This window comes from Abramis brama, assembly GCF_963993115.1.
Source record: "Abramis brama genome assembly, chromosome: 7".
Classification (NCBI taxonomy): Eukaryota; Metazoa; Chordata; class Actinopteri; order Cypriniformes; family Leuciscidae; genus Abramis; species Abramis brama.
The window spans coordinates 12,379,538-12,398,007 of record NC_139969.1 but is presented as its reverse complement, the minus strand read 5'-3'; the positions used below and the strand labels follow the sequence as shown (position 1 = coordinate 12,398,007).

The following is an 18,470-nucleotide window of genomic DNA, read 5'->3' as shown; positions in this document are numbered from 1 at the left end:
TGATACGCTTTTAATGTGTTGGTTATCCCTGCCAAGCTGCTTTTACTCCCAATCAGCGTTTACACAAACACTCACTCAAAGCTCGAGCTGAAAGAGACGAGGAGAGGAATGATGGGTGAAAAGGAGAAGAGGAAACTCAAAATAATCTGAATGCTACTGGCAAGACCGGCAAACCTGTTTATACCACCACATTCGACCGTTTCGTTTCAACTGCGGCCAAAATGTAATAGAAATATGTGACCAGCATTGGAGCCAACTGTCCGCTCTCACCCTCGGCTGCCACTTTATGTGGCTATAAACACGGGATCCATTTCTCTCCATGTGAGAATACCTCATCAGACTCCTCATCCAAATACCTTTCCAGCAATCCGTTTTGGAGAATTAGTGGAATTAGCCACATAAATCACTTTAGACATTAATAACAATGCACTTGGCAATCATTTATTTCTCTCATAGCTCTATTTTACAATTTACAAACTAGATAAAAAAAGACCATAAATAAATGACGTTTCATGTACCTAAATTCATCAAATAAAAAAATGGAAGAGAGGGAAAACGATGACACAATTGTGCACAACCTTAAACCTAAAATGTCTAGATCATCTGGGCAAAAATGTGAATTGTTAGTGTTCTTTCGGAATAAACTACATTAGGAGACTTGGCACGGTACATTCTATTGAATTTCTCTCCTCTCACATTCATTGCATATTCCAAAGAGGTCCTAAACAGGTAAGGAGGGAATATCGAAAGATGAAACAGGAAGAAAGCAAAGTCAAAAGCATTTCATACGAGAATGCGTCACATTAACAAGAAGTCTCTCAGATTGGAAGGATGGATGTGGTTGACGTGAAACAGAGCACACTTGAAATGTTACGTTTTTTTTCCCTTTTTTATAAACATTCCTGTAATAAGTTTATTTTAGGTACAAATAACGTGCCTCTTCTTGCAGTCCGCATTCAGACCATTCGAATTAGCACTGAAATAGTTTCATCTGAGTCAAAGGACCCAAATAAATGTGCCGTGTTTTTTAGTTACAATCTCCAGCATTGGTAAGAAGCGAAGAACAGCAGTGACTTAGTGTATATAGCAAACAACTCCAGTATGTCGGTCTCCAGAGAGCAGCCACAAAGTTCTGCAGTCTTAGCACACATCATGTGCTCTTGTCCTTTGTGTATGCGCCTCAAAACAAACCGTCATCCTTCAAAGAAAACAGCAACACGCTGCAGTGAGAACGGAGAGTTTTTCCTGTCAAGAGTGAGACCAAATGAAAATGTTCATTATATCGCTCATCGAATCTCTGAGGAGACAACCGAAGGGCCCTAAACCGCTCCTCGGGTTGTTTGTCATGTTTTCAGTCTCCAGTCGTGGAAGCGTTCAGCATTTGCTGAAAATCATGGGAACTGAAGTCCTTTGTCTCGGTGTCAAGTAAATGTAGTTATTGAAACCGCAATGGATGCAAGGATATCGCTGTGGAGCAGATGTGTGAAGGTGACTCTGGAGCGAGAGAGAGAGAGAGAAATAGAAAATGATTATGATTCAGGGATTCAAAGCGCGTCCTGTAAACAGACCAGAACATACAAACGCAGCATTAATTGAAGTAATCCACAGAGTATGGAAACTGAAATTGCTCTGTTTGCTCTGTTGCTGGGGAGTCTGGGAAAAACACATTTTACATCGTTGGCGCTGTTTTCATTTTGAGCTCATCCCATCAAACAGCACCAATATATATCCCTTGTGTCCATCGGTACTGGTTCTAATCCCAACTAATGAGCGGATAAATAACTGTAGGGGATAGAGGGGAAGTAGAGCAGATCCCATAAACATTGGGTAGAACTTGTTACTTTGTGCTTACCTTAGCTCAGCTCTGATGGAACTTCCAGTAAGGGAGACATGTGTTGATTTCACGGCCCGCCGAAGGTCTCTGGAGACAGAGAGGCGAGGAGAGAGAGGGCATGGATTGAACAGGGAAAAACCGTGGAGACCGAGGTGGAGAGAGAAAGATGTAAACTGAGGGCCGATTTTTCTATTCCAACCCAGGCCAAGCAGAGCGGTGTGGAGAATTGCGGAGTGGAGACAGATATTCCGTTCTGAGGGTGGGGAGACCTGGAGACCTTCCAGAACTGGTCTTCCATTGTGGACGTTTGGAAGATGAATGCCTCTGTGAAATCCCCGGAAAAAAGCGGTAAAGAGTGCATATAATCTCTATCTCCGACGTCTCCATTTCGTGTGTTAAATTCCCGCCAGGTTCCGCTGACTCAAGTAACCATGAAATGGCAAAAATCCAGTACTATTTATACATTTACTTACAGGCACATACATACAAAAAAATCAAATTAATGAACAGAGAAACTTCTTCGTAGTTTCACTGAAATTAAAAGTTTCCTACAATCATATCCAGAGCATCAATACAGCGCGGGACGATCCTCTTGACTCGGCTGCGGGGATGGCATTATTGAAAGAAAAGTGCTGTATCGTTCCTCTGAAATTGTTTTCTGTTTTATTTTTTCCCCCAAAATTTAATTTAAAGTGCATGGATGAGGTAAATGGATTTTCTTAGAACCAAAATAAAAAAAGGAGTCCAAAAGTATGTTTCGAGTTTGTGTATTCTGATCCCGTGGGTTCAGACAGGAACCATCCTGTCTTGCATTTGTTGCATCTGGGACAGCATTCCCTGTGCACTGTTGAGGATCTTATCCTGATGTGCGGCAGAGGAGATCCCTATCCTTGCCATGTCTCTGTTCCAATGAAAAACAAGACAGAGCTGATGAGAACATGTTTAATTTTCTCTCTGCAAACTCTTTTTTTTTCGTCCCTCTCCTCATTTGCTTTTAACATGAAATCTAAGAACTTGATCCTGGCTGAACATTTGAATGCCAAAGTAGAAGTTCTGAATGCTTCGTTGGCATCTACAGGAGTTTTGCACGGACATGTGACTACTGAACCCATACGTCAGGACCGTGTATCCCTGAGCGCTGATTTAAGAGCTGGGTTTGTTTCCCTTTTATTAGTCAAAAGTATGCCCGAAGCCAACATACACACATCACACATCTCCTAACACCTTAATAGTGCCCATTATTTGGTCACGTGACTCACTCTTGTGTCATGTGGACCACAGCCTCTGGGGTGGTGTAGCCAGCAGCAGTGAAGTTGTCTCTGTAACGTTCCATGTTGATGGCCTGCAGCCAATCGGCAACTGATCCCAGGGTAGATGTGAATTCTGGGCTGCTGGGCTCCAGGAGGGTGGTGTTGGGTCTAGAAAAGGAGAAAAGACTTAGTTAGGAGCCCCAAGAGCTTGGGTTGGCTATGTGTTGCCCACTTTGAACAACGTATGAAAGAACTATAAAAGACTTTATTGCTGTGAGCATCACTTCATTGGAAAACATTTATATAACACTGCCAGTCATGCGTTTAACATGCACTTATGTGCCACAGCTGAAATCACATTTACAGCAATGTAATCACTGGAGGCTGGACCCAAGCCTATATGAGAAGCGGCATGCCCATTCAAACTGAGCAAAGATTTTGAGCCAAGTGGATTTTAAAATGAAATTATTATTATAATGAAATAACACTAATAACAATAATAATTGAATGCAACTTTCAAAAAAACTAATTATACATAAACATTTTGCATCACACTTTAAATATTTAAACCAGACACTCTCTCAAAAAATATTGACATATTTTTGTCAAAATAATTTATTTAATAACAAATGCAACTTATATTATTTAAAACAAATATATTTTGAAAGCTGCATTCCAAAAAATCAAAAAAAACTCAGCGAAGCACTGAAACCCTATTGTAACTGTAAGGATTTTTTTTTAAATTATTTTAAATACAACTTCCAAAAAAAATCATATCAATTGTACAAATTATCATAATAATTCATATAATAATTATTGCAACTTCCAAAAACTAAAACAGATATAGAAACATCTCAGGACTGTGACTGGTGCACCCTCGAAAAATAGGTGCATGTTGCCCTTTGGCTTATGTGATAGAGATTTTATTTATTACCTGGCTATCTCTCCTCCCTTCCTTTTCAGGCTGTTGGGGTTGCGGATGAGTTTGTCCAGCATGTTGACAATTTGGCTGAACTTTGGCCTTTCAGCGCGCTCTTTCTGCCAACAATCCAGCATCAACTGGTGCAAAGAAACTGGACAGTCCATGGGTGGAGGCAGCCTATAGCCTTCCTCAATTGCCTTTATCACCTGAGACAGAGAAGGATCCAAATGGGAAGTTAAACACAACAGTGGAAAATTTAAACATTTAAGCTCTGAATCAACCTCGTCCATTACTTATAAAACACTTACATCCTGGTTACTCATGTCCCAGTATGGCCGCTCTCCGTATGACATCACTTCCCACATGACGATGCCGTAACTCCACACGTCGGAGGCGGAGGTGAACTTTCTGTATGTAATGGCTTCAGGGGCGGTCCAGCGAATAGGAATCTTGCCTCCCTGTGATTGATAGGTTCCTGTTATTTCCTTTCAAAAGAAATAGCAAACACATGCATCGAGGTTAATCACACACACGCATGCACACACACACACACATGCTTTGCACTCAATATTGGGGTTAGTTTGCTCATTTCTATACTACTTGAAAAGTTACAGCACTTCCTGTAAGAACAACCACATACATGCGGGTTAAATGTTGAAGATAATGGGTTAAAAAGCTTGTGTTAGGGCTGCAAACACAAGTACAAACAAACGAGTTTCAAACGTAGGTGTCAGACTTACCCTGGTAGTGTAAGCAGCATCTGGGTCTTCCTCCAAAACTCGAGACATGCCAAAGTCGGACACTTTGCACACCAGATTACTGTTCACCAGGATGTTTCGTGCCGCCAGGTCACGGTGGACGTAGCTCATGTCAGACAGATACTTCATTCCTGAAGCAATACCACGCAGGATGCCCACCAGCTGAATTACTGTAAACCGCCCATCGTTCTTCTATGGAAGGAATAACATTCATAGTTAAAAGATGTTTAAGCCAAGACAGTACTAAACAACTGTCGGGTCAAAATGATGTGCTTGAAAAAACTCACAAACAAAACCCACCCTGAGAAAAGCATCAAGGGATCCGTTCTCCATGTACTCAGTGATGATCATAACTGGCTTACCTGCGCAGAGAAAAAAAAAAAAAAAGATTTGAATAAATGAACTCAAATTAAAATGATATTTTATCATTTTATAGCATGTAAGTGAAAAGTGACACTAAAGAGATTTATAAATAATCAGTTTCCACTCAAATATTAAGCACCACAGCTGTTCTCACCATTGATAATAAGATGAGCACCATATTATTTGGCATTATGTGACACTGAAGACTGGAGTAATGATGCTGAAAATTCAGCTTTGCCATAATATTTACGTTTCAAAATATATTAAAATAGAAAACTAAATTATTTTTTATCAAATAAATGCAGCCTTGTGAGCATAAGAGACTTATTTAAAAAACATTTACCAACCCAAAACTTTTGAACGGCAGTGTATGTCTACGTTAAATCTTTGGATGCATTTAATTAGCTTAATCTTAATCTTCACTTGAGTTTCCAAGTTGGAAATCTGATTTCTGTTCAGAAAGCAACATTAAAGCCAGCAGATCCTTTGCAGCTACATAATAGCACCTGATTGGATGCAGTTTGCCCTACTCAGAACCAATCAGAGTTGGTAAATCTGGGTACTGAACCAATTATCTGCTTAAATCACCTGTCTTCAAGAACAAAAACAGTCAAATAGTGATTCAAAACTCAAAGTAGATCAAAATGCGGAGAAAAATGCAGAGATTTTATATTTTGTTTGTAGTCGTATGCACTCAAGGCACACATCAGCACATTTGAATGCCACTTCCCAATCAAGCCCTAAAGTGTTAGTTTGCAAGCCCCTCCTTTCTCACACCCCCCCTCCCCCTCCCCCTCCCCCTCCCCCTCCCCCTCTTCCCTCCCCCTCTTCCCTCCCCTCCCTCTCTCTTCCTCTTCGCTCCTGTTTGCGAGTGGGATTTCTGTGTGGGTTTGTTTACTGAATGCAGCCGTTGCTGGAGGCTATCAGGACTGGATTCCCACATTACCTGCCAGTCAGTACAGAGACAAGGCAATGCTATGGCAACGCATGGCCCTCTCATGGAGCCAAAAGGATGGAGTGCAGTGGCTTCACAATAGAGGACAATGGCACACGCACACACACCTACACAGAGCCGCTCACAGACGCATACACACGCACACACTTCACCTCAGAGGAATCATTGCAGTGTTCTAGCGGTGCCTTCATTATGCAAATACAATTTTGCATTTAATGCCAGCGCATAAAAGACTGCGCCCACCAAGCCCGTCTGTGAAAGCTTTCTGCAGAGACGGCTGGCATCATGTTTCTCTCCCGTTCTCAGAGGCTTAGGGGCATTTTGTCTTTATTTATTTAGGACAATTTCTACATCATTAGTAATTTATTTAACAGGTTTAATTGGCCCAGTTGGAGGCGTAGGCTACGAGAGAGGGCAGCCATAGTCTGTTTGCAATAACAGTTTTCCTGAAGACACTACTTCTGCCATGCTAAGGATTATGGGAGAAGGGCTGATAATAATAAACAGCACTCTAACGCTTCACACTAAGCTGGCTCTGCAACACCAGCCCTGTTATAGGAAAAGTTCTGATCACATTGTACAGTATCATGCATTTTCATCTCAAACCATCCTAAAAAAATTAAAAATGAATTCAATTCAATTAAATTAAATTTGGTCAAGTTAATGTACTTGCTAAGTAAACAAACTCAATGAAAATGGCACTTGGCTCTTGTAACCAAGAGTTGAGTGTAACAATTTCCCCCATTTATTTTTCCACGAGTGGTTTCTCTCCTGGTCCTTATAATGTCTCTATCTTGCTCTCTGTTTCACTTCTGTTCTCTTTCTCTGTGTGTAACCCATCTGTTGGCATTGTCTTCACTAATACATCAGAGAGGATGGGGATTTGCCAGGGCTGTCTGGAGAAAAGATGTGACTCAGTGGGATTGTGGGATTGTTACATGTCTGCAGAAGCCCCTGCATATGAATGCAGCTCTCTTCCATGCAGTCTACCAAAACAAACTAAACTAAAATCTACATCTATGTGTTTCTCTAGAGCTCTCGAGCTGCCAGACAGCACAAGAGCCATCAGCGTGAGAAGACACTAAGGGTGTTCTTCAGTCCAGCTGTCAAATGCAAAGCCATCAAATGCAAATCACAGCTCCATACACATGAACACACACACACACACACACACACACACACACCCGGTCCTCAGCATATTTGTTATGCACAGTGAGGACTGGCCACAACTACACTCTAGAGGTTTCTTAAACGCACATATGAGAGAGTCAACTTTCAATCAATAATGAGTTATTAAAAGGTTTGATGTCAGGTCTGCCAGTCAGCCAAGATTCCGTTCTGGTAGTGGGAAGGGTGCATTACAAAAGACAGGGTTGATTTATCATGAATTGGGGAACGGGGAGTGCGTCATTCCTTCAGCATGGTTCCAAAACGCATTTAAGATGCTAACAGGAGGCAGGCATCAACAGTAAAAAAGTTTGAAGCGAAGTGGACCAATTCTCAGGCTAAGGCTTTAGATGGCTAAAACTCAAAGCAAAAGTCGAAAACCTAAAGAAATTAAAACCATCAGCTCTACAGCAGAGCTTCGATGGGTGGCCAAATAAGCTGACAACACAGCAAACAATAATTTTCTTAACAAGTATTTTTGTCTTTTTTTTTCTGTAAAAATATGTAAACATCTCTTTCGCCCTTGTGAGAAGCACAATTGCATAAGATTTTGTTTCCATTATTTATTTTTGAAGTTAGTTTTTTTCATTGCAAAGTATAAATCTAACAGAATTTAAGGAGGTTCATGCTTAAAACAAGAAAACGTAATTTAATTTATTTAAGAATTTTTTTAATATATTCTTTAAAAAACTTTAGAAGATATAGATATTTCTGTTGCACAACACTACAAAAATCATCATGCATCACTTTGTAAAAAGACTTTTCATGAAAGATGGCTGTAGGCAGAGAAGCACAGCTTGAATCAACAAGGTCACGATTTGCAAAAGATATGCAAAACCAGAACAAATCTGTCTGAAAGGATGTGGTCAAAGTAAATGAGTAGCTTGTTCACATTTTAAACACTCAAAGGACTCACATTTAGTGACGACTCCCTCCAGTCGGATGATGTTGGGGTGGTCAAACTGGCCCATGATGCTGGCCTCACTCAGAAAGTCCCGCCTTTGCTTGTCAGTGTATCCTGCTTTGAGGGTTTTTATGGCCACACAGATCTCACGCTTTCCAGGCATTTTGAGACGGCCACTGCACACCTCCCCGAATTCTCCTTTAAACGGAAAAACCAGGCTTGAATCAAAAATGTAAGCGGTACATAATGACCCATGAAATATCTCTGGAACTGTGGGCTAACATTTCACTTTAACAGTCTAGCTACACTCAGTCTGAGACACACGGAAAGGAAAACAGCAGGTCGTTTGCTCACCAATGCCGATGACCTTTTCAATCTTGATGCAGGAGGCGTCAATTTCTTTAGCGAATTCACGGACTGCTTGGTTGGGGTCCTCGTAGGTGAAGGGGTCCACATAGATCCGGACCCCTGTGGAGAAACGAATAGAGGTGCCTACATGTTAGGAGGTTGAAAGAAGAGGAGGGGAGGATAGCTGGCAGACAGACAACATGATGAATATACAACATCTGTTTTCTATTTTCCTCCTTCTCTTGTTGGCTTCTGTCTGTCCTCCACCACACTGAGAACATACAAACATACAAACCTTCTCTTCTCCTATACAACTTTTTTTCCCCCCCTTTAACTTATTTGATACATATACATCTTTGATAATGTGCATTTCTGTCAGGACCACTATCGTCAAATATGATTGACAATTAGCATACAGTTAGGATTGGCGGAATGGTTCTGTTCTGGGATAAGAGCAGGGAGAGCAGCAATAACCCCCCTTAGGGTAAACAGAACAGAACCAACATGAATGTATTGCAGATATCATTAATTAATTTTAATGTACAACATAATTAGATAATTTTAGTCTGATTTGGGGTAATCAGAATGCCAAATCCTGACTGACGAGAGGAGGAGGGTAATTAGCTCCCGAGAAATTCACCCTACAGCATTAGCTCTGACTAGCAGCAACAAAACTGATAGCCTACAACAAGCATGTTGTATAATCACAGAACTATTGCCAAAACTAGTGTAGTTTGGCAGGGGAAGCATAAACCCTACAGCAATAGCTCAGACTAGTGGCAACAAAATCTGATACAACAAGCATGTTATATAACCATGGAACTAGTATTAAAACTAGTGTAGTCCGGTCGGGGAGGCATGCTCTGGGTCATATGCAGTGTGTAGCTAAGCAATGAAGTACAGTGTGCTTCCTCATTCATGAAAATGATTTCTGCTCCCGTCGTACTGAATTCCATTGTGGAGGTGAAGAGGACTCCCATGATTCCACACTCATTCACAGGATCATCAAGCAATGATGTTGTTAGCATAGCTGCCAACTTTTGAGTTTAGCTTGGAGTGAGATTAATGGGGGGGGGGGGGGGGGGGGGGGGGGGGGGGAAATCACATGCCGCTAGGGATCTGTCACGTCACATTTACAAGCGCCAAAACGGTATTTATTGTTTGAATTTCGTAATAAAATTGACAGAATCTGAGAGCTGAGATTTTTTGTATATCATAAGTAACCTGCTCTGTCTAGTCTGTCGGTCTCCGTGTCACACAATGGATGTGTGGCGTGAGAGAGTGTGAAAAGTCTCAATCGAGTGAGTCTCACGGTGAATGCGTGAGTGTTGGCAGCTCTGCTGTTAGTGTTGAATGAAAGACCTCTGCGGTGAACATACCTAATGTGTATTTGCACAGTATGTTACCAATAATCTAGATAATCTTAAACCACAAGCATGTGCTAACTTTAACACAGCATGTGCAATAATCTGATTGAAAAAAAAAAGCTCATTCTTTATTCTATGCAACCAGATAAGGCTAAAACAACGCTTTGATTACCACAGCATGTCACTCAGTACAGTATTCTCAATAATACTAGAAGCCCAAGTAATGAGTATATATTCGATAACATTTGCATTAGCAACCAGTTGATAGCAATGTTGCTGAAACAACGACAAGCATTTTGCTGATACCTGGATAAGCTGCACAGCATGTAACAATGACACCAGATACAGGCCTAAAACACAGCCATGTTCCAAATAACGACTGGGCTAAATAACTTTAAAACAACCATGTTTCCAATAGCAACTAGCCTAACAGCATTTAGAGCAGTGGTTCTCAATTTGTTTATTTATTTATTTATTTTTTGGTCGCACTCCCTTTAAACCTTTAAAAAAATCTGAGCAGGTTTCCAATAGCAACCAGATAACCTTAAGCACAAGCATATTCCAAATACACTATAGCTTTAAGAACGGACTCAACTGAATAGTGACTGTTAACTATGTCTTTTTAGAGCTGTGAAATGATTCAGAAGAAATGATTCCATTTGCACCATGAATAGTTATTTCCTAACTATCACCTCAAGCTGCTTGAATCTGTGCTGCACAGTGCTAAAAGCTCAGCATGTGCAACGCGAGCAATTGCCAATGACAACAGATAAGTAACGCACATAGCCAATATGATCGCATAAGCCTAGCAAGAGCATTCGAATGAAAATGACTAGATAAGCTCAAGCAACACGGATAGCATTAGCAACAAGCATGTTGCCAATAACCTGATAGCTTAGCTTCGTAAAGACTTTCAGAGATGAATGGAGAGTGAATCACATCGAGTCCTGTGTCAATAATGCAGCGATGCGAGCAGCAATGCAGACAGAGGTCATTTCCAAATCAGGCAACTTATGATCAATGCGGCGAATCTCGTGTTCACGAACTTGAATGAATGAGGTGAAATCCTTGTGGGGAATTTATTCCTCTTGCTAAATTCCCAATTGCACGATTCCTTGTGAGATAATGCGGTTTGCCTGCTGAATTTCGCCATTTAATTAGCTCCTGAGAAATGCGATAGCTGCTGATAATACTGAAGGAGCTTATATATGTATACAGTGATAGGCGTCGTATTCCTATAGGTAGACGTGGATCAGCTGATGCGAGCCTGACCAACGTGACCTGCCAGAACTGACGCTACGCTTAATGTTTGTGTTTGTTTATGTGGCCACTGCATTACCTGGATGTAAATGTCTCTCCTCATCAGAATCCTGTTTGGCTTTGCTGTATTTGCTTCTCCTGTTAACATACAGAGATGAGAGAGATTTTAATCCACAGAAGAAGAAAAAAACAATCACAAATCTCATTGGTTTCTTTCAAACAGGAATTAATTCTTTGAGACTGAACAATGTCAGAAACTGTGCTCAGATTTTTTTAGATAGCAGAAGTGTGCAATGTGAAAGTCAGCGAGGTAAATTAACTTAATATTTTTGCATAAATTATTTTACTTTTTATTATTTTTACAACACCTCCTAAAGTGGGCTGTTGACCTTCAGAGGTTGGTGATGAATGTTTTAGTTATTATTAAAACAAATAATAAAAAACAGTGGTTCTGCATATAGGTTATTAGACACTTTAATGGGAATATATCTGAGATTTTCAGATACTAAAGGCACTTTAGGATAAAAATCAGAGATTTATAACAAGAAACATAACCGAGCTCTCTAAGTCTCCTGATATATGAAACAATCACTTCTAAGAAATAAAAGACAAATTCTCAGAGAAATCACCTGAAACATCTGTTCAAAAATTACACACAGACTAGCTGGCATATGTGTGAGACACGGTGGGCCAGTCAATGTAGTAGGTGAAACTTTTGAATAACCTCAAACCTTTTCCATAAAAGTGGGGCTGTAAAAATCTGTAAAGCCAATGAGGCTGCACAGAGTGAGAGGGAGAGACTACATCATCAAAGCAGAAAGAAGGTCTGTTCACGACCCAACTCCACTGGCCTCTCATCTAAAAATCATTTAGAGATTGACAGATAAAGAGCAAACAGCAATGAGGTAGAGAGAATGACAGATGAGTAAACACAAACTCATCAAGCGGCCAAAATGGCAACAAAATTCCATTTAAAACCATCCCACCCCCTCTTCTAAAACATCACTCTCAGCCTGTCCACAATGACATAAAGGATCTAGAATGTGCCACCTTCAAAGTTACCATTTCACCCAATCACCTGCTGACCCCTTAGGGTCAACCGCTGACCCCTCTACATGGGAGCAGGGGGCAGAACAGAGGCAATGGAACAGATAACAACCCCGCCCAGGACATTGCCAAATCCAAGACTCCCTGCTGGGGATGGGGTCACCTGCCTGTATATAGAAAGGGGGGCTCATTCAGGAATGCACAACTGCTGTTATTGTTTTTCTAGTGCGTTTTGGCGCTGACAAAGAATCCCAAGGTTTGGGGCTACTGAAGGAAGAAAAGGTTAGAGGGAGGGAGAGGGGCATATCCACAGGTAGAACAGGAGGAAAGGGCCAGGCTTTAATGCTTGAGTGCTCCGCAGAAGCTAGAAATAGCTATGCCTGCAGGGGGCCATGGTTTCGTTGGAGGAGGCCCTGCCATCAGCGCGAGCAGCCAGTACACGTTTATTTTAGGAACAAGGAGATTATCAGGTGAGCTATCCAAGTACAGAAGCAATAAACGTCACAGCTTTGTGCGGAGCTGTAACCCCCCTTCTTCGCCTCCACGATCGAGCGGTTGGTTTCCCCTCGAGGTAGAGAGGAGCAGGCCAAAGGTGAGAGCTACTCGTGAGGTGTAGGCTTATCTCCCACTGATGGGCTCCACTGAGGAAGTGCTTAATGGCTGCTTGGCCAAAACAAAAGCCCCATTCATTAGCTCAAATTGTTAGTTTCACCCTGAATGAGGGTGATGGCTCTCTTTCGGGTACTTTGAGGATGCGAAGATAATTATCTCGGCTGATAATGATACGATGTCAACCACTGCAAGAATAGACACTCTAACCTCGGTCTTGGGAAACTCAGATCGGACACAAAAGGAGGAGGCCTTCAGAAAGGGAAACGTAGCTGATGATAACCGTGATGGAGTAAGAGCGTAGCTGGCTGAGAGTTTGGCAAGAAAAAGTTGTTTGATTAAGGTAAAGCAAACATGACATTTCGCCAGTGGGAGTATGACAGTTGCTCTGATTGAGTACGGTACACAGACGCACATATGCCGTCCTGCCGTGCGTCTCAGCTCTCTTGGGAATGGTACGTGTTCCCTACGGATTCCGACACACATGGCACATAGACCTGTAGCAGCACACCGGAGACTAATCAGGCAGAGCTGCCAAAGGCCTGTCACAATACCACTAGCTACACCACAGGAAAAAAAAAAGAGCGAAAATGTGGGAAAGAGAAGGTGGAAGAGCAGTGAGAACCAGACTGATGGACAGGTAGAGAGAGGGGAAGACAGCAGGAGAACAACAGATAGAAAGTCTGATTCAGGATGACAGACAGGGTGAGGGAGAGGTGATGGAGACGCCCACAGGGACGGGGAGAGATGGAGGAATGCTTCCTGTCTCAGACAGTATCTGTGAGACGACTGACACCCAGTTGGGACGGGTGGCTTACCTGCGGCTGATGATGAAGACTCCGATGAAGATGAGTAACAGAATCACGCTGCCAATCACAGACACCAACAGCACGGTGGAATTAGCACCATCTCCGATGATGGGAGAGGGAACTAAGAGAAAAAAACAATATTAAAGTTCATCTCAAATGTATAATTCTCATTTAAAGTGTCAGATTGAATTTGTCAGGCTAGTTTCATCAGGGAGGAACAAATCTTGTTTCTTTTAAGGTGCTGCAACAACCTAGTATCAAAGCTCAAAAACATTCCAGTCGTTACAGAGTTTGCTTTAAAGTGCTTTTAAAAATACCAGTGACTTTGTAGTGAGCAAACAAAGAAACTATCGTAAAGAAAAGGAAAACATACACATAGGCTATAATTATGTTACTTTAGAGAAATAGTTTCCGGATGAATGGGTGATCCACCCTAAAATTCAACACGAGTCTCTAATTGTGGAAACAAAGACTTGCTATTGTCGGCTCGGTAACATGCACATGGAAACCTACCTGAGTTGGTCATGAACTCGAAGGGGGCACTGAAGTCTCCGTAGCCAGCGGCGGTACGGGCACGCACATGAAATACATAGGAGGTGAGCGGGCTCAGGCCTTTGATCTCGGCACTTCGGGATGTGGTCTTCATTATGCGATAGCTGCGCTCATTTTGATCCTGATTGGATGAGAGAAAATGGAAACAACAGTTGAACCAACTTGTGGGATTGGTCATTAAGATTGTTTTATTTGGAATCAAACCCTGATAAAACAAAACGGAAGAGGGATTTGTCTAAGGTCTGATACAGAAACTACAGCCAGGCTTTTGTAGGGAAAACCGCAGCCTTGTTGTAGAAAAACAAGGCTGCCATCTTTGTTTTCACTTGCTCCCTTGGGTGTAACCTGAATTTGCTTGTTCAAAATTCCCCCGTTTCATCACTACATCCAAACCACTTAAACAATGTCGAGTTTGAACCAAAACAAGCAAAGGAACTAAGTTTAATTATTTTTTTTCAATGTCCCCTAATGTTTGGCTTATAATTGTTGGATCACGAAACAATAACCTTTGTGTCTTGGTCTTATGTGTGTGTCAGAGTGTGTTTGCAATGGAAAACATCAGCGTGTAAGGGAAAGGAATCTGACCACTGCTGCAATCTGTAATCAGTCAGCCAGAGGAAGACACAGCAGGAGCAGAGAGAGGAGAACACTGTTATCCTCTCTCTATCCCAACGGCCCACATGCTCCACCCTAGATCTGTCTATCCACCCCATGCTGTTCTGACCCGCCGGTTCACCAGACTCCTGCTGCGAGTGTGAGTGAGTCTGGTCTGGTCTTGAACTAAAATGCAGCTCTCTGGTTTTGATGTACAGTACCTGACATCATACTGCTCATGTAAAGGACTTAAATGAAGGCTTCACGTTGATTGCTACACCTTAAACTGTGGTTTCAAAGCAGCATGTTTCCCATTTGTTGTCCCTGACATGTGATGTCACAAGGCCTAATCCTGAACTACATTTCCAAAAGTACATCCCTAATCTCATGCTGTCAAGATGAGCAACCAGCCAAAAAGACCATCTTAAACCACCATGGATTGCAAAATCAACCAGCATTGTTTTTTTTCTGGTGAAGCTGGTTGACCAAGATTTCTGGTCATGAAGCCTCATTGGGCTGTACACCAACATCCAGAACACAACATATGCTGTTGACCACATATGCTAGTCTTTTCAGCAAGGAAGATCTCATCAGGGCTAAATTTTGGAAACTACTTTCACATGAATCATCTTACCTTCTCGTAGTACTTGACCTCGTACTCAAGAATGACTCCGTTGGGTCTCTCGGGTTGTTGCCATGCCAAAGACACAGCGTGTCTAGTGATGTCCTTGGCCTGGATGGTGGTAACTGGAGAGGGAGCTGGAATAAGAGAAAATCACAAAGAGAAAAAGCTTAGTGTTTCTAGGAGCACCGACCACCAAGCTGTTTCAGAGAAACATAAACATAATAGTGCCATAGAGCAATGAAAAGGTATGAGATTGGAGATATTTATGCTGTCAAATTGAGAAAACCAGAAAAACAACTAAACGCTGGAAGCTACACAGGTTAGCATCTGACACTGTAGTGATTACAGCTTCGCAACTCCCAGAAAAAGGTTGAATCACCAAAGTGATGCACCCATTATATCATCATCATTACGAATCCACTCTGATAATCGGGCGAGTGCTTCTGATTCTTTTCCTCCTCTCATAATTCCACTTTGCTACTACAGAAGGTCCATTGATGTACTCATCTAGGGAGCACATGCTTATCTGTAATCTTTAGGGTTTTATCAATGACACTCTACAGTTGCCAAAGGGGAATTTAAGCCAGATCCTGAGACGATTCTGGCCTAGTTTCTCAGCACAGATGAAAATTATAATCAGAAACAGATCCATGTTTAATATGTATCTTTTATTAACTTGATTTTTACATTTCCTGTCGAAAATCAGGAAAACATGCTGCTATACAGTTCTCAGTGGGTGCAAGAGAAATGTTATATGGTTACTAGGGTAATACTGATATAGCCCTTAGCAAGCACCAGTAGAGAAAAGCAGATCTGGCTTCAGTGCTGTAGGGCAATATCTGCTCAGAACCCCGATATACAGGGTCATAAAAGCTAAGAACAGACGGTCAAGAGTGAAGGTCTGTTTGAAGAGTGTTCTGTACAGGTGTCATGGCTATTACAATCAGAGTTCACCAAGACAATGATGGTGAGAAAGACACTTGGAAGACCTCACTCCTGGGGGCCCTACACACACAGTCCCAAAAGCCAGACAAAAAGGCACTTCCTGTCTCACGCTTTCTCAAGAACCCGAAATTAAACACCTTGTAAAAGTTAACAGTCCACTCAACGCAAACAAATGTGAACAGCCAACATATGCACATATGCGCAATTTGACCCGACACGCGGTTTAATGCCATAAAAATCCATTCTGACAGACACAGGCAATAAGTAATTAGAAATTTCTCTGTGGTGATATAAGACAGAGCACTTTCACAGACGAGAAGCTGATTACGGAGTTGATGACTATGTTCAGTGTTAGACTGTGGTGACAAATTCAACACATTAGCTTGTGACCAGATCACATGACGACATCATCCTGGTATTTAATGAAATCATAATAGTGGGAATATCATATTTAACAATAATTTTTTAACATAAACCACACACTTACCCGCTTGGTTAGTGGTAACCGTCACAGACACCGCCTGTTCCGGTCCAGGACTCTGCTTGGAGACCCCATTGACGGCCCATATCTCAAAGGTGTAGTTAGTGTGAGCTTGCAGGTCGTTTATGGACACCCGAGTGGTGCGTAGGCCCAGCTGCTGAGGGGAAAAATGGATGCCGTTGCCGCAGGGCTGACAGCGTTGGCCATCCGAGCTACACCGCTTGCATATGACATTATAAGCAAGGTCCTGCCTGCCACCGGAGGATGCTGGAGTCGTCCACTCCAGATTCACGGAGGTCTCATTCACATTGGAAATAAGGTGCTGAGGAGCAGATGGGGGCTCTATGAAAAGACAATTTTGGAAAAAGAAACAGTTAAGAGATTCTATGACAAAATATGCACATGATTTGCAGTAATGTCTGAAAGTTTTGGAACAAACAAAACAGGATTATGACTGTGGCAAGAATTGATCTCAAAATACACCCTTGGCAAGGGAATCTTCAATGGAAAGCAAATACACACCCGCACACACACACCTTTTTATTGCCACTGCAGGCAGATGACGGATACAAGTCTGTTTGTGTGCTTGTGTGTATTGGCGCTGTTTTTCTCTGTGGTGTTTTCGTAAACCAGGCGCTGCTGAATTTAAAGATAATTACATTTATGACAAACCAGCACCACAGGCTACGCAGTGCTAGCTGCGCAAAAAGGAAATACTCTAAACCCGCGAGAAAGAGAGAGAGAGAGAGAGAGAGAGAGAGAGAGAGAGAGAGAGAGAGAGAGAGAGAGAGAGAGAGAGAGAGAGAGAGAGAGAGAGAGAGAATGATTACATCTCCATAATTGAGCAACTTGCTGATAGGGATCTCATAAATGCTAATTTGGTCGCCCTCGCTGCCATCTCTGGTACAGCAAAGCAATGACGTTCTTGTCATAAATATGGTTCTCTAAATCAGCAGTCTCAGGTTGACATTCTCATAAAATCTACTCGGAGGAACTTTTTATTGCTCAGGAGTTGCTCTTTTATTGCTCAATTGAGTCCTCAGGTATGTATATTCAAGTATTAGAGGTTTCTCCTAAAATTCCTGAGGAGAAATAAACATAGGAAGAAGTGTGACAATTGTCAACATACATTATAGAGCTTTTAAAAAATTATAATTTCATTAAGAGAAAACTGGATGAGATATGTTTGAGTCGAGATTGAAATTTCAAGACTTCGGTAGCTTGACAACTTTGAGCAAAGTTTGAGACACTGTTGAGGTCTCTTTTGAAACTCCAGAGGATTTGAGATTGTTAAGGTCTTCATTAACATGACAAAATCCGAAAAGCTAGAGATAACCACCTTATTTTTCAGCCTGGAAGTAAGCACATTTCTGTAAATCTGTGAGACTTCCAATTCATTAGCCGCAATAGGTAAATAATTAAAAGAATAATAAAGTGCAGTAAATGGTAAAACCATTTGCGCTACAAACCAGTATGTTTATTATTACGATAATAATAATAGATAACAGATACCAGTTTGCAATTTCAAGCAGCATAACAGACTTTTTTTGTACAACTAAAATAACTGGTAGTGGATGACACCCAAAGCCTTGTACATTAGAAGTACAAATGGCTGCACTTGCCTGTTGTTAAAAATAAGGTGGATTGGCATTAAATATAGGGTCTCATTTTAATTTCATT

At 41.6% G+C, this 18,470-nt stretch overlaps 1 protein-coding gene across 3 annotated transcripts in view; it reads right to left on the bottom strand.

Moving 5' to 3' along the window:
* Positions 1–419: 419 nt before the first annotated feature.
* epha4a (eph receptor A4a) overlaps positions 420–18,470 on the bottom strand; it is a gene marked incomplete at its 3' end in the record, with an annotated part of 40,810 nt that continues 22,759 nt past the window's right edge. Inside the window, exons 5-18 of one of the 3 annotated variants that reach the window (XM_084119061.1) lie at positions 16,797–17,132; positions 15,374–15,498; positions 14,107–14,266; positions 13,603–13,714; positions 11,208–11,266; positions 8,508–8,621; positions 8,166–8,351; positions 5,065–5,126; positions 4,747–4,956; positions 4,315–4,491; positions 4,019–4,212; positions 3,094–3,252; positions 1,853–2,735; positions 420–1,494 (exon numbers count right to left, since the gene is read on the bottom strand). In XM_084119061.1, the coding sequence (XP_083975187.1) occupies positions 2,621–2,735; positions 3,094–3,252; positions 4,019–4,212; positions 4,315–4,491; positions 4,747–4,956; positions 5,065–5,126; positions 8,166–8,351; positions 8,508–8,621; positions 11,208–11,266; positions 13,603–13,714; positions 14,107–14,266; positions 15,374–15,498; positions 16,797–17,132 (2,009 nt within the window). Of the gene's footprint in view, positions 1,495–1,852; positions 2,736–3,089; positions 3,253–4,018; positions 4,213–4,314; positions 4,492–4,746; positions 4,957–5,064; positions 5,127–8,165; positions 8,352–8,507; positions 8,622–11,207; positions 11,267–13,602; positions 13,715–14,106; positions 14,267–15,373; positions 15,499–16,796; positions 17,133–18,470 lie in introns of those variants that run through there. The other 2 variants (XM_084119062.1, XM_084119063.1) reach the window with 2 other exon arrangements.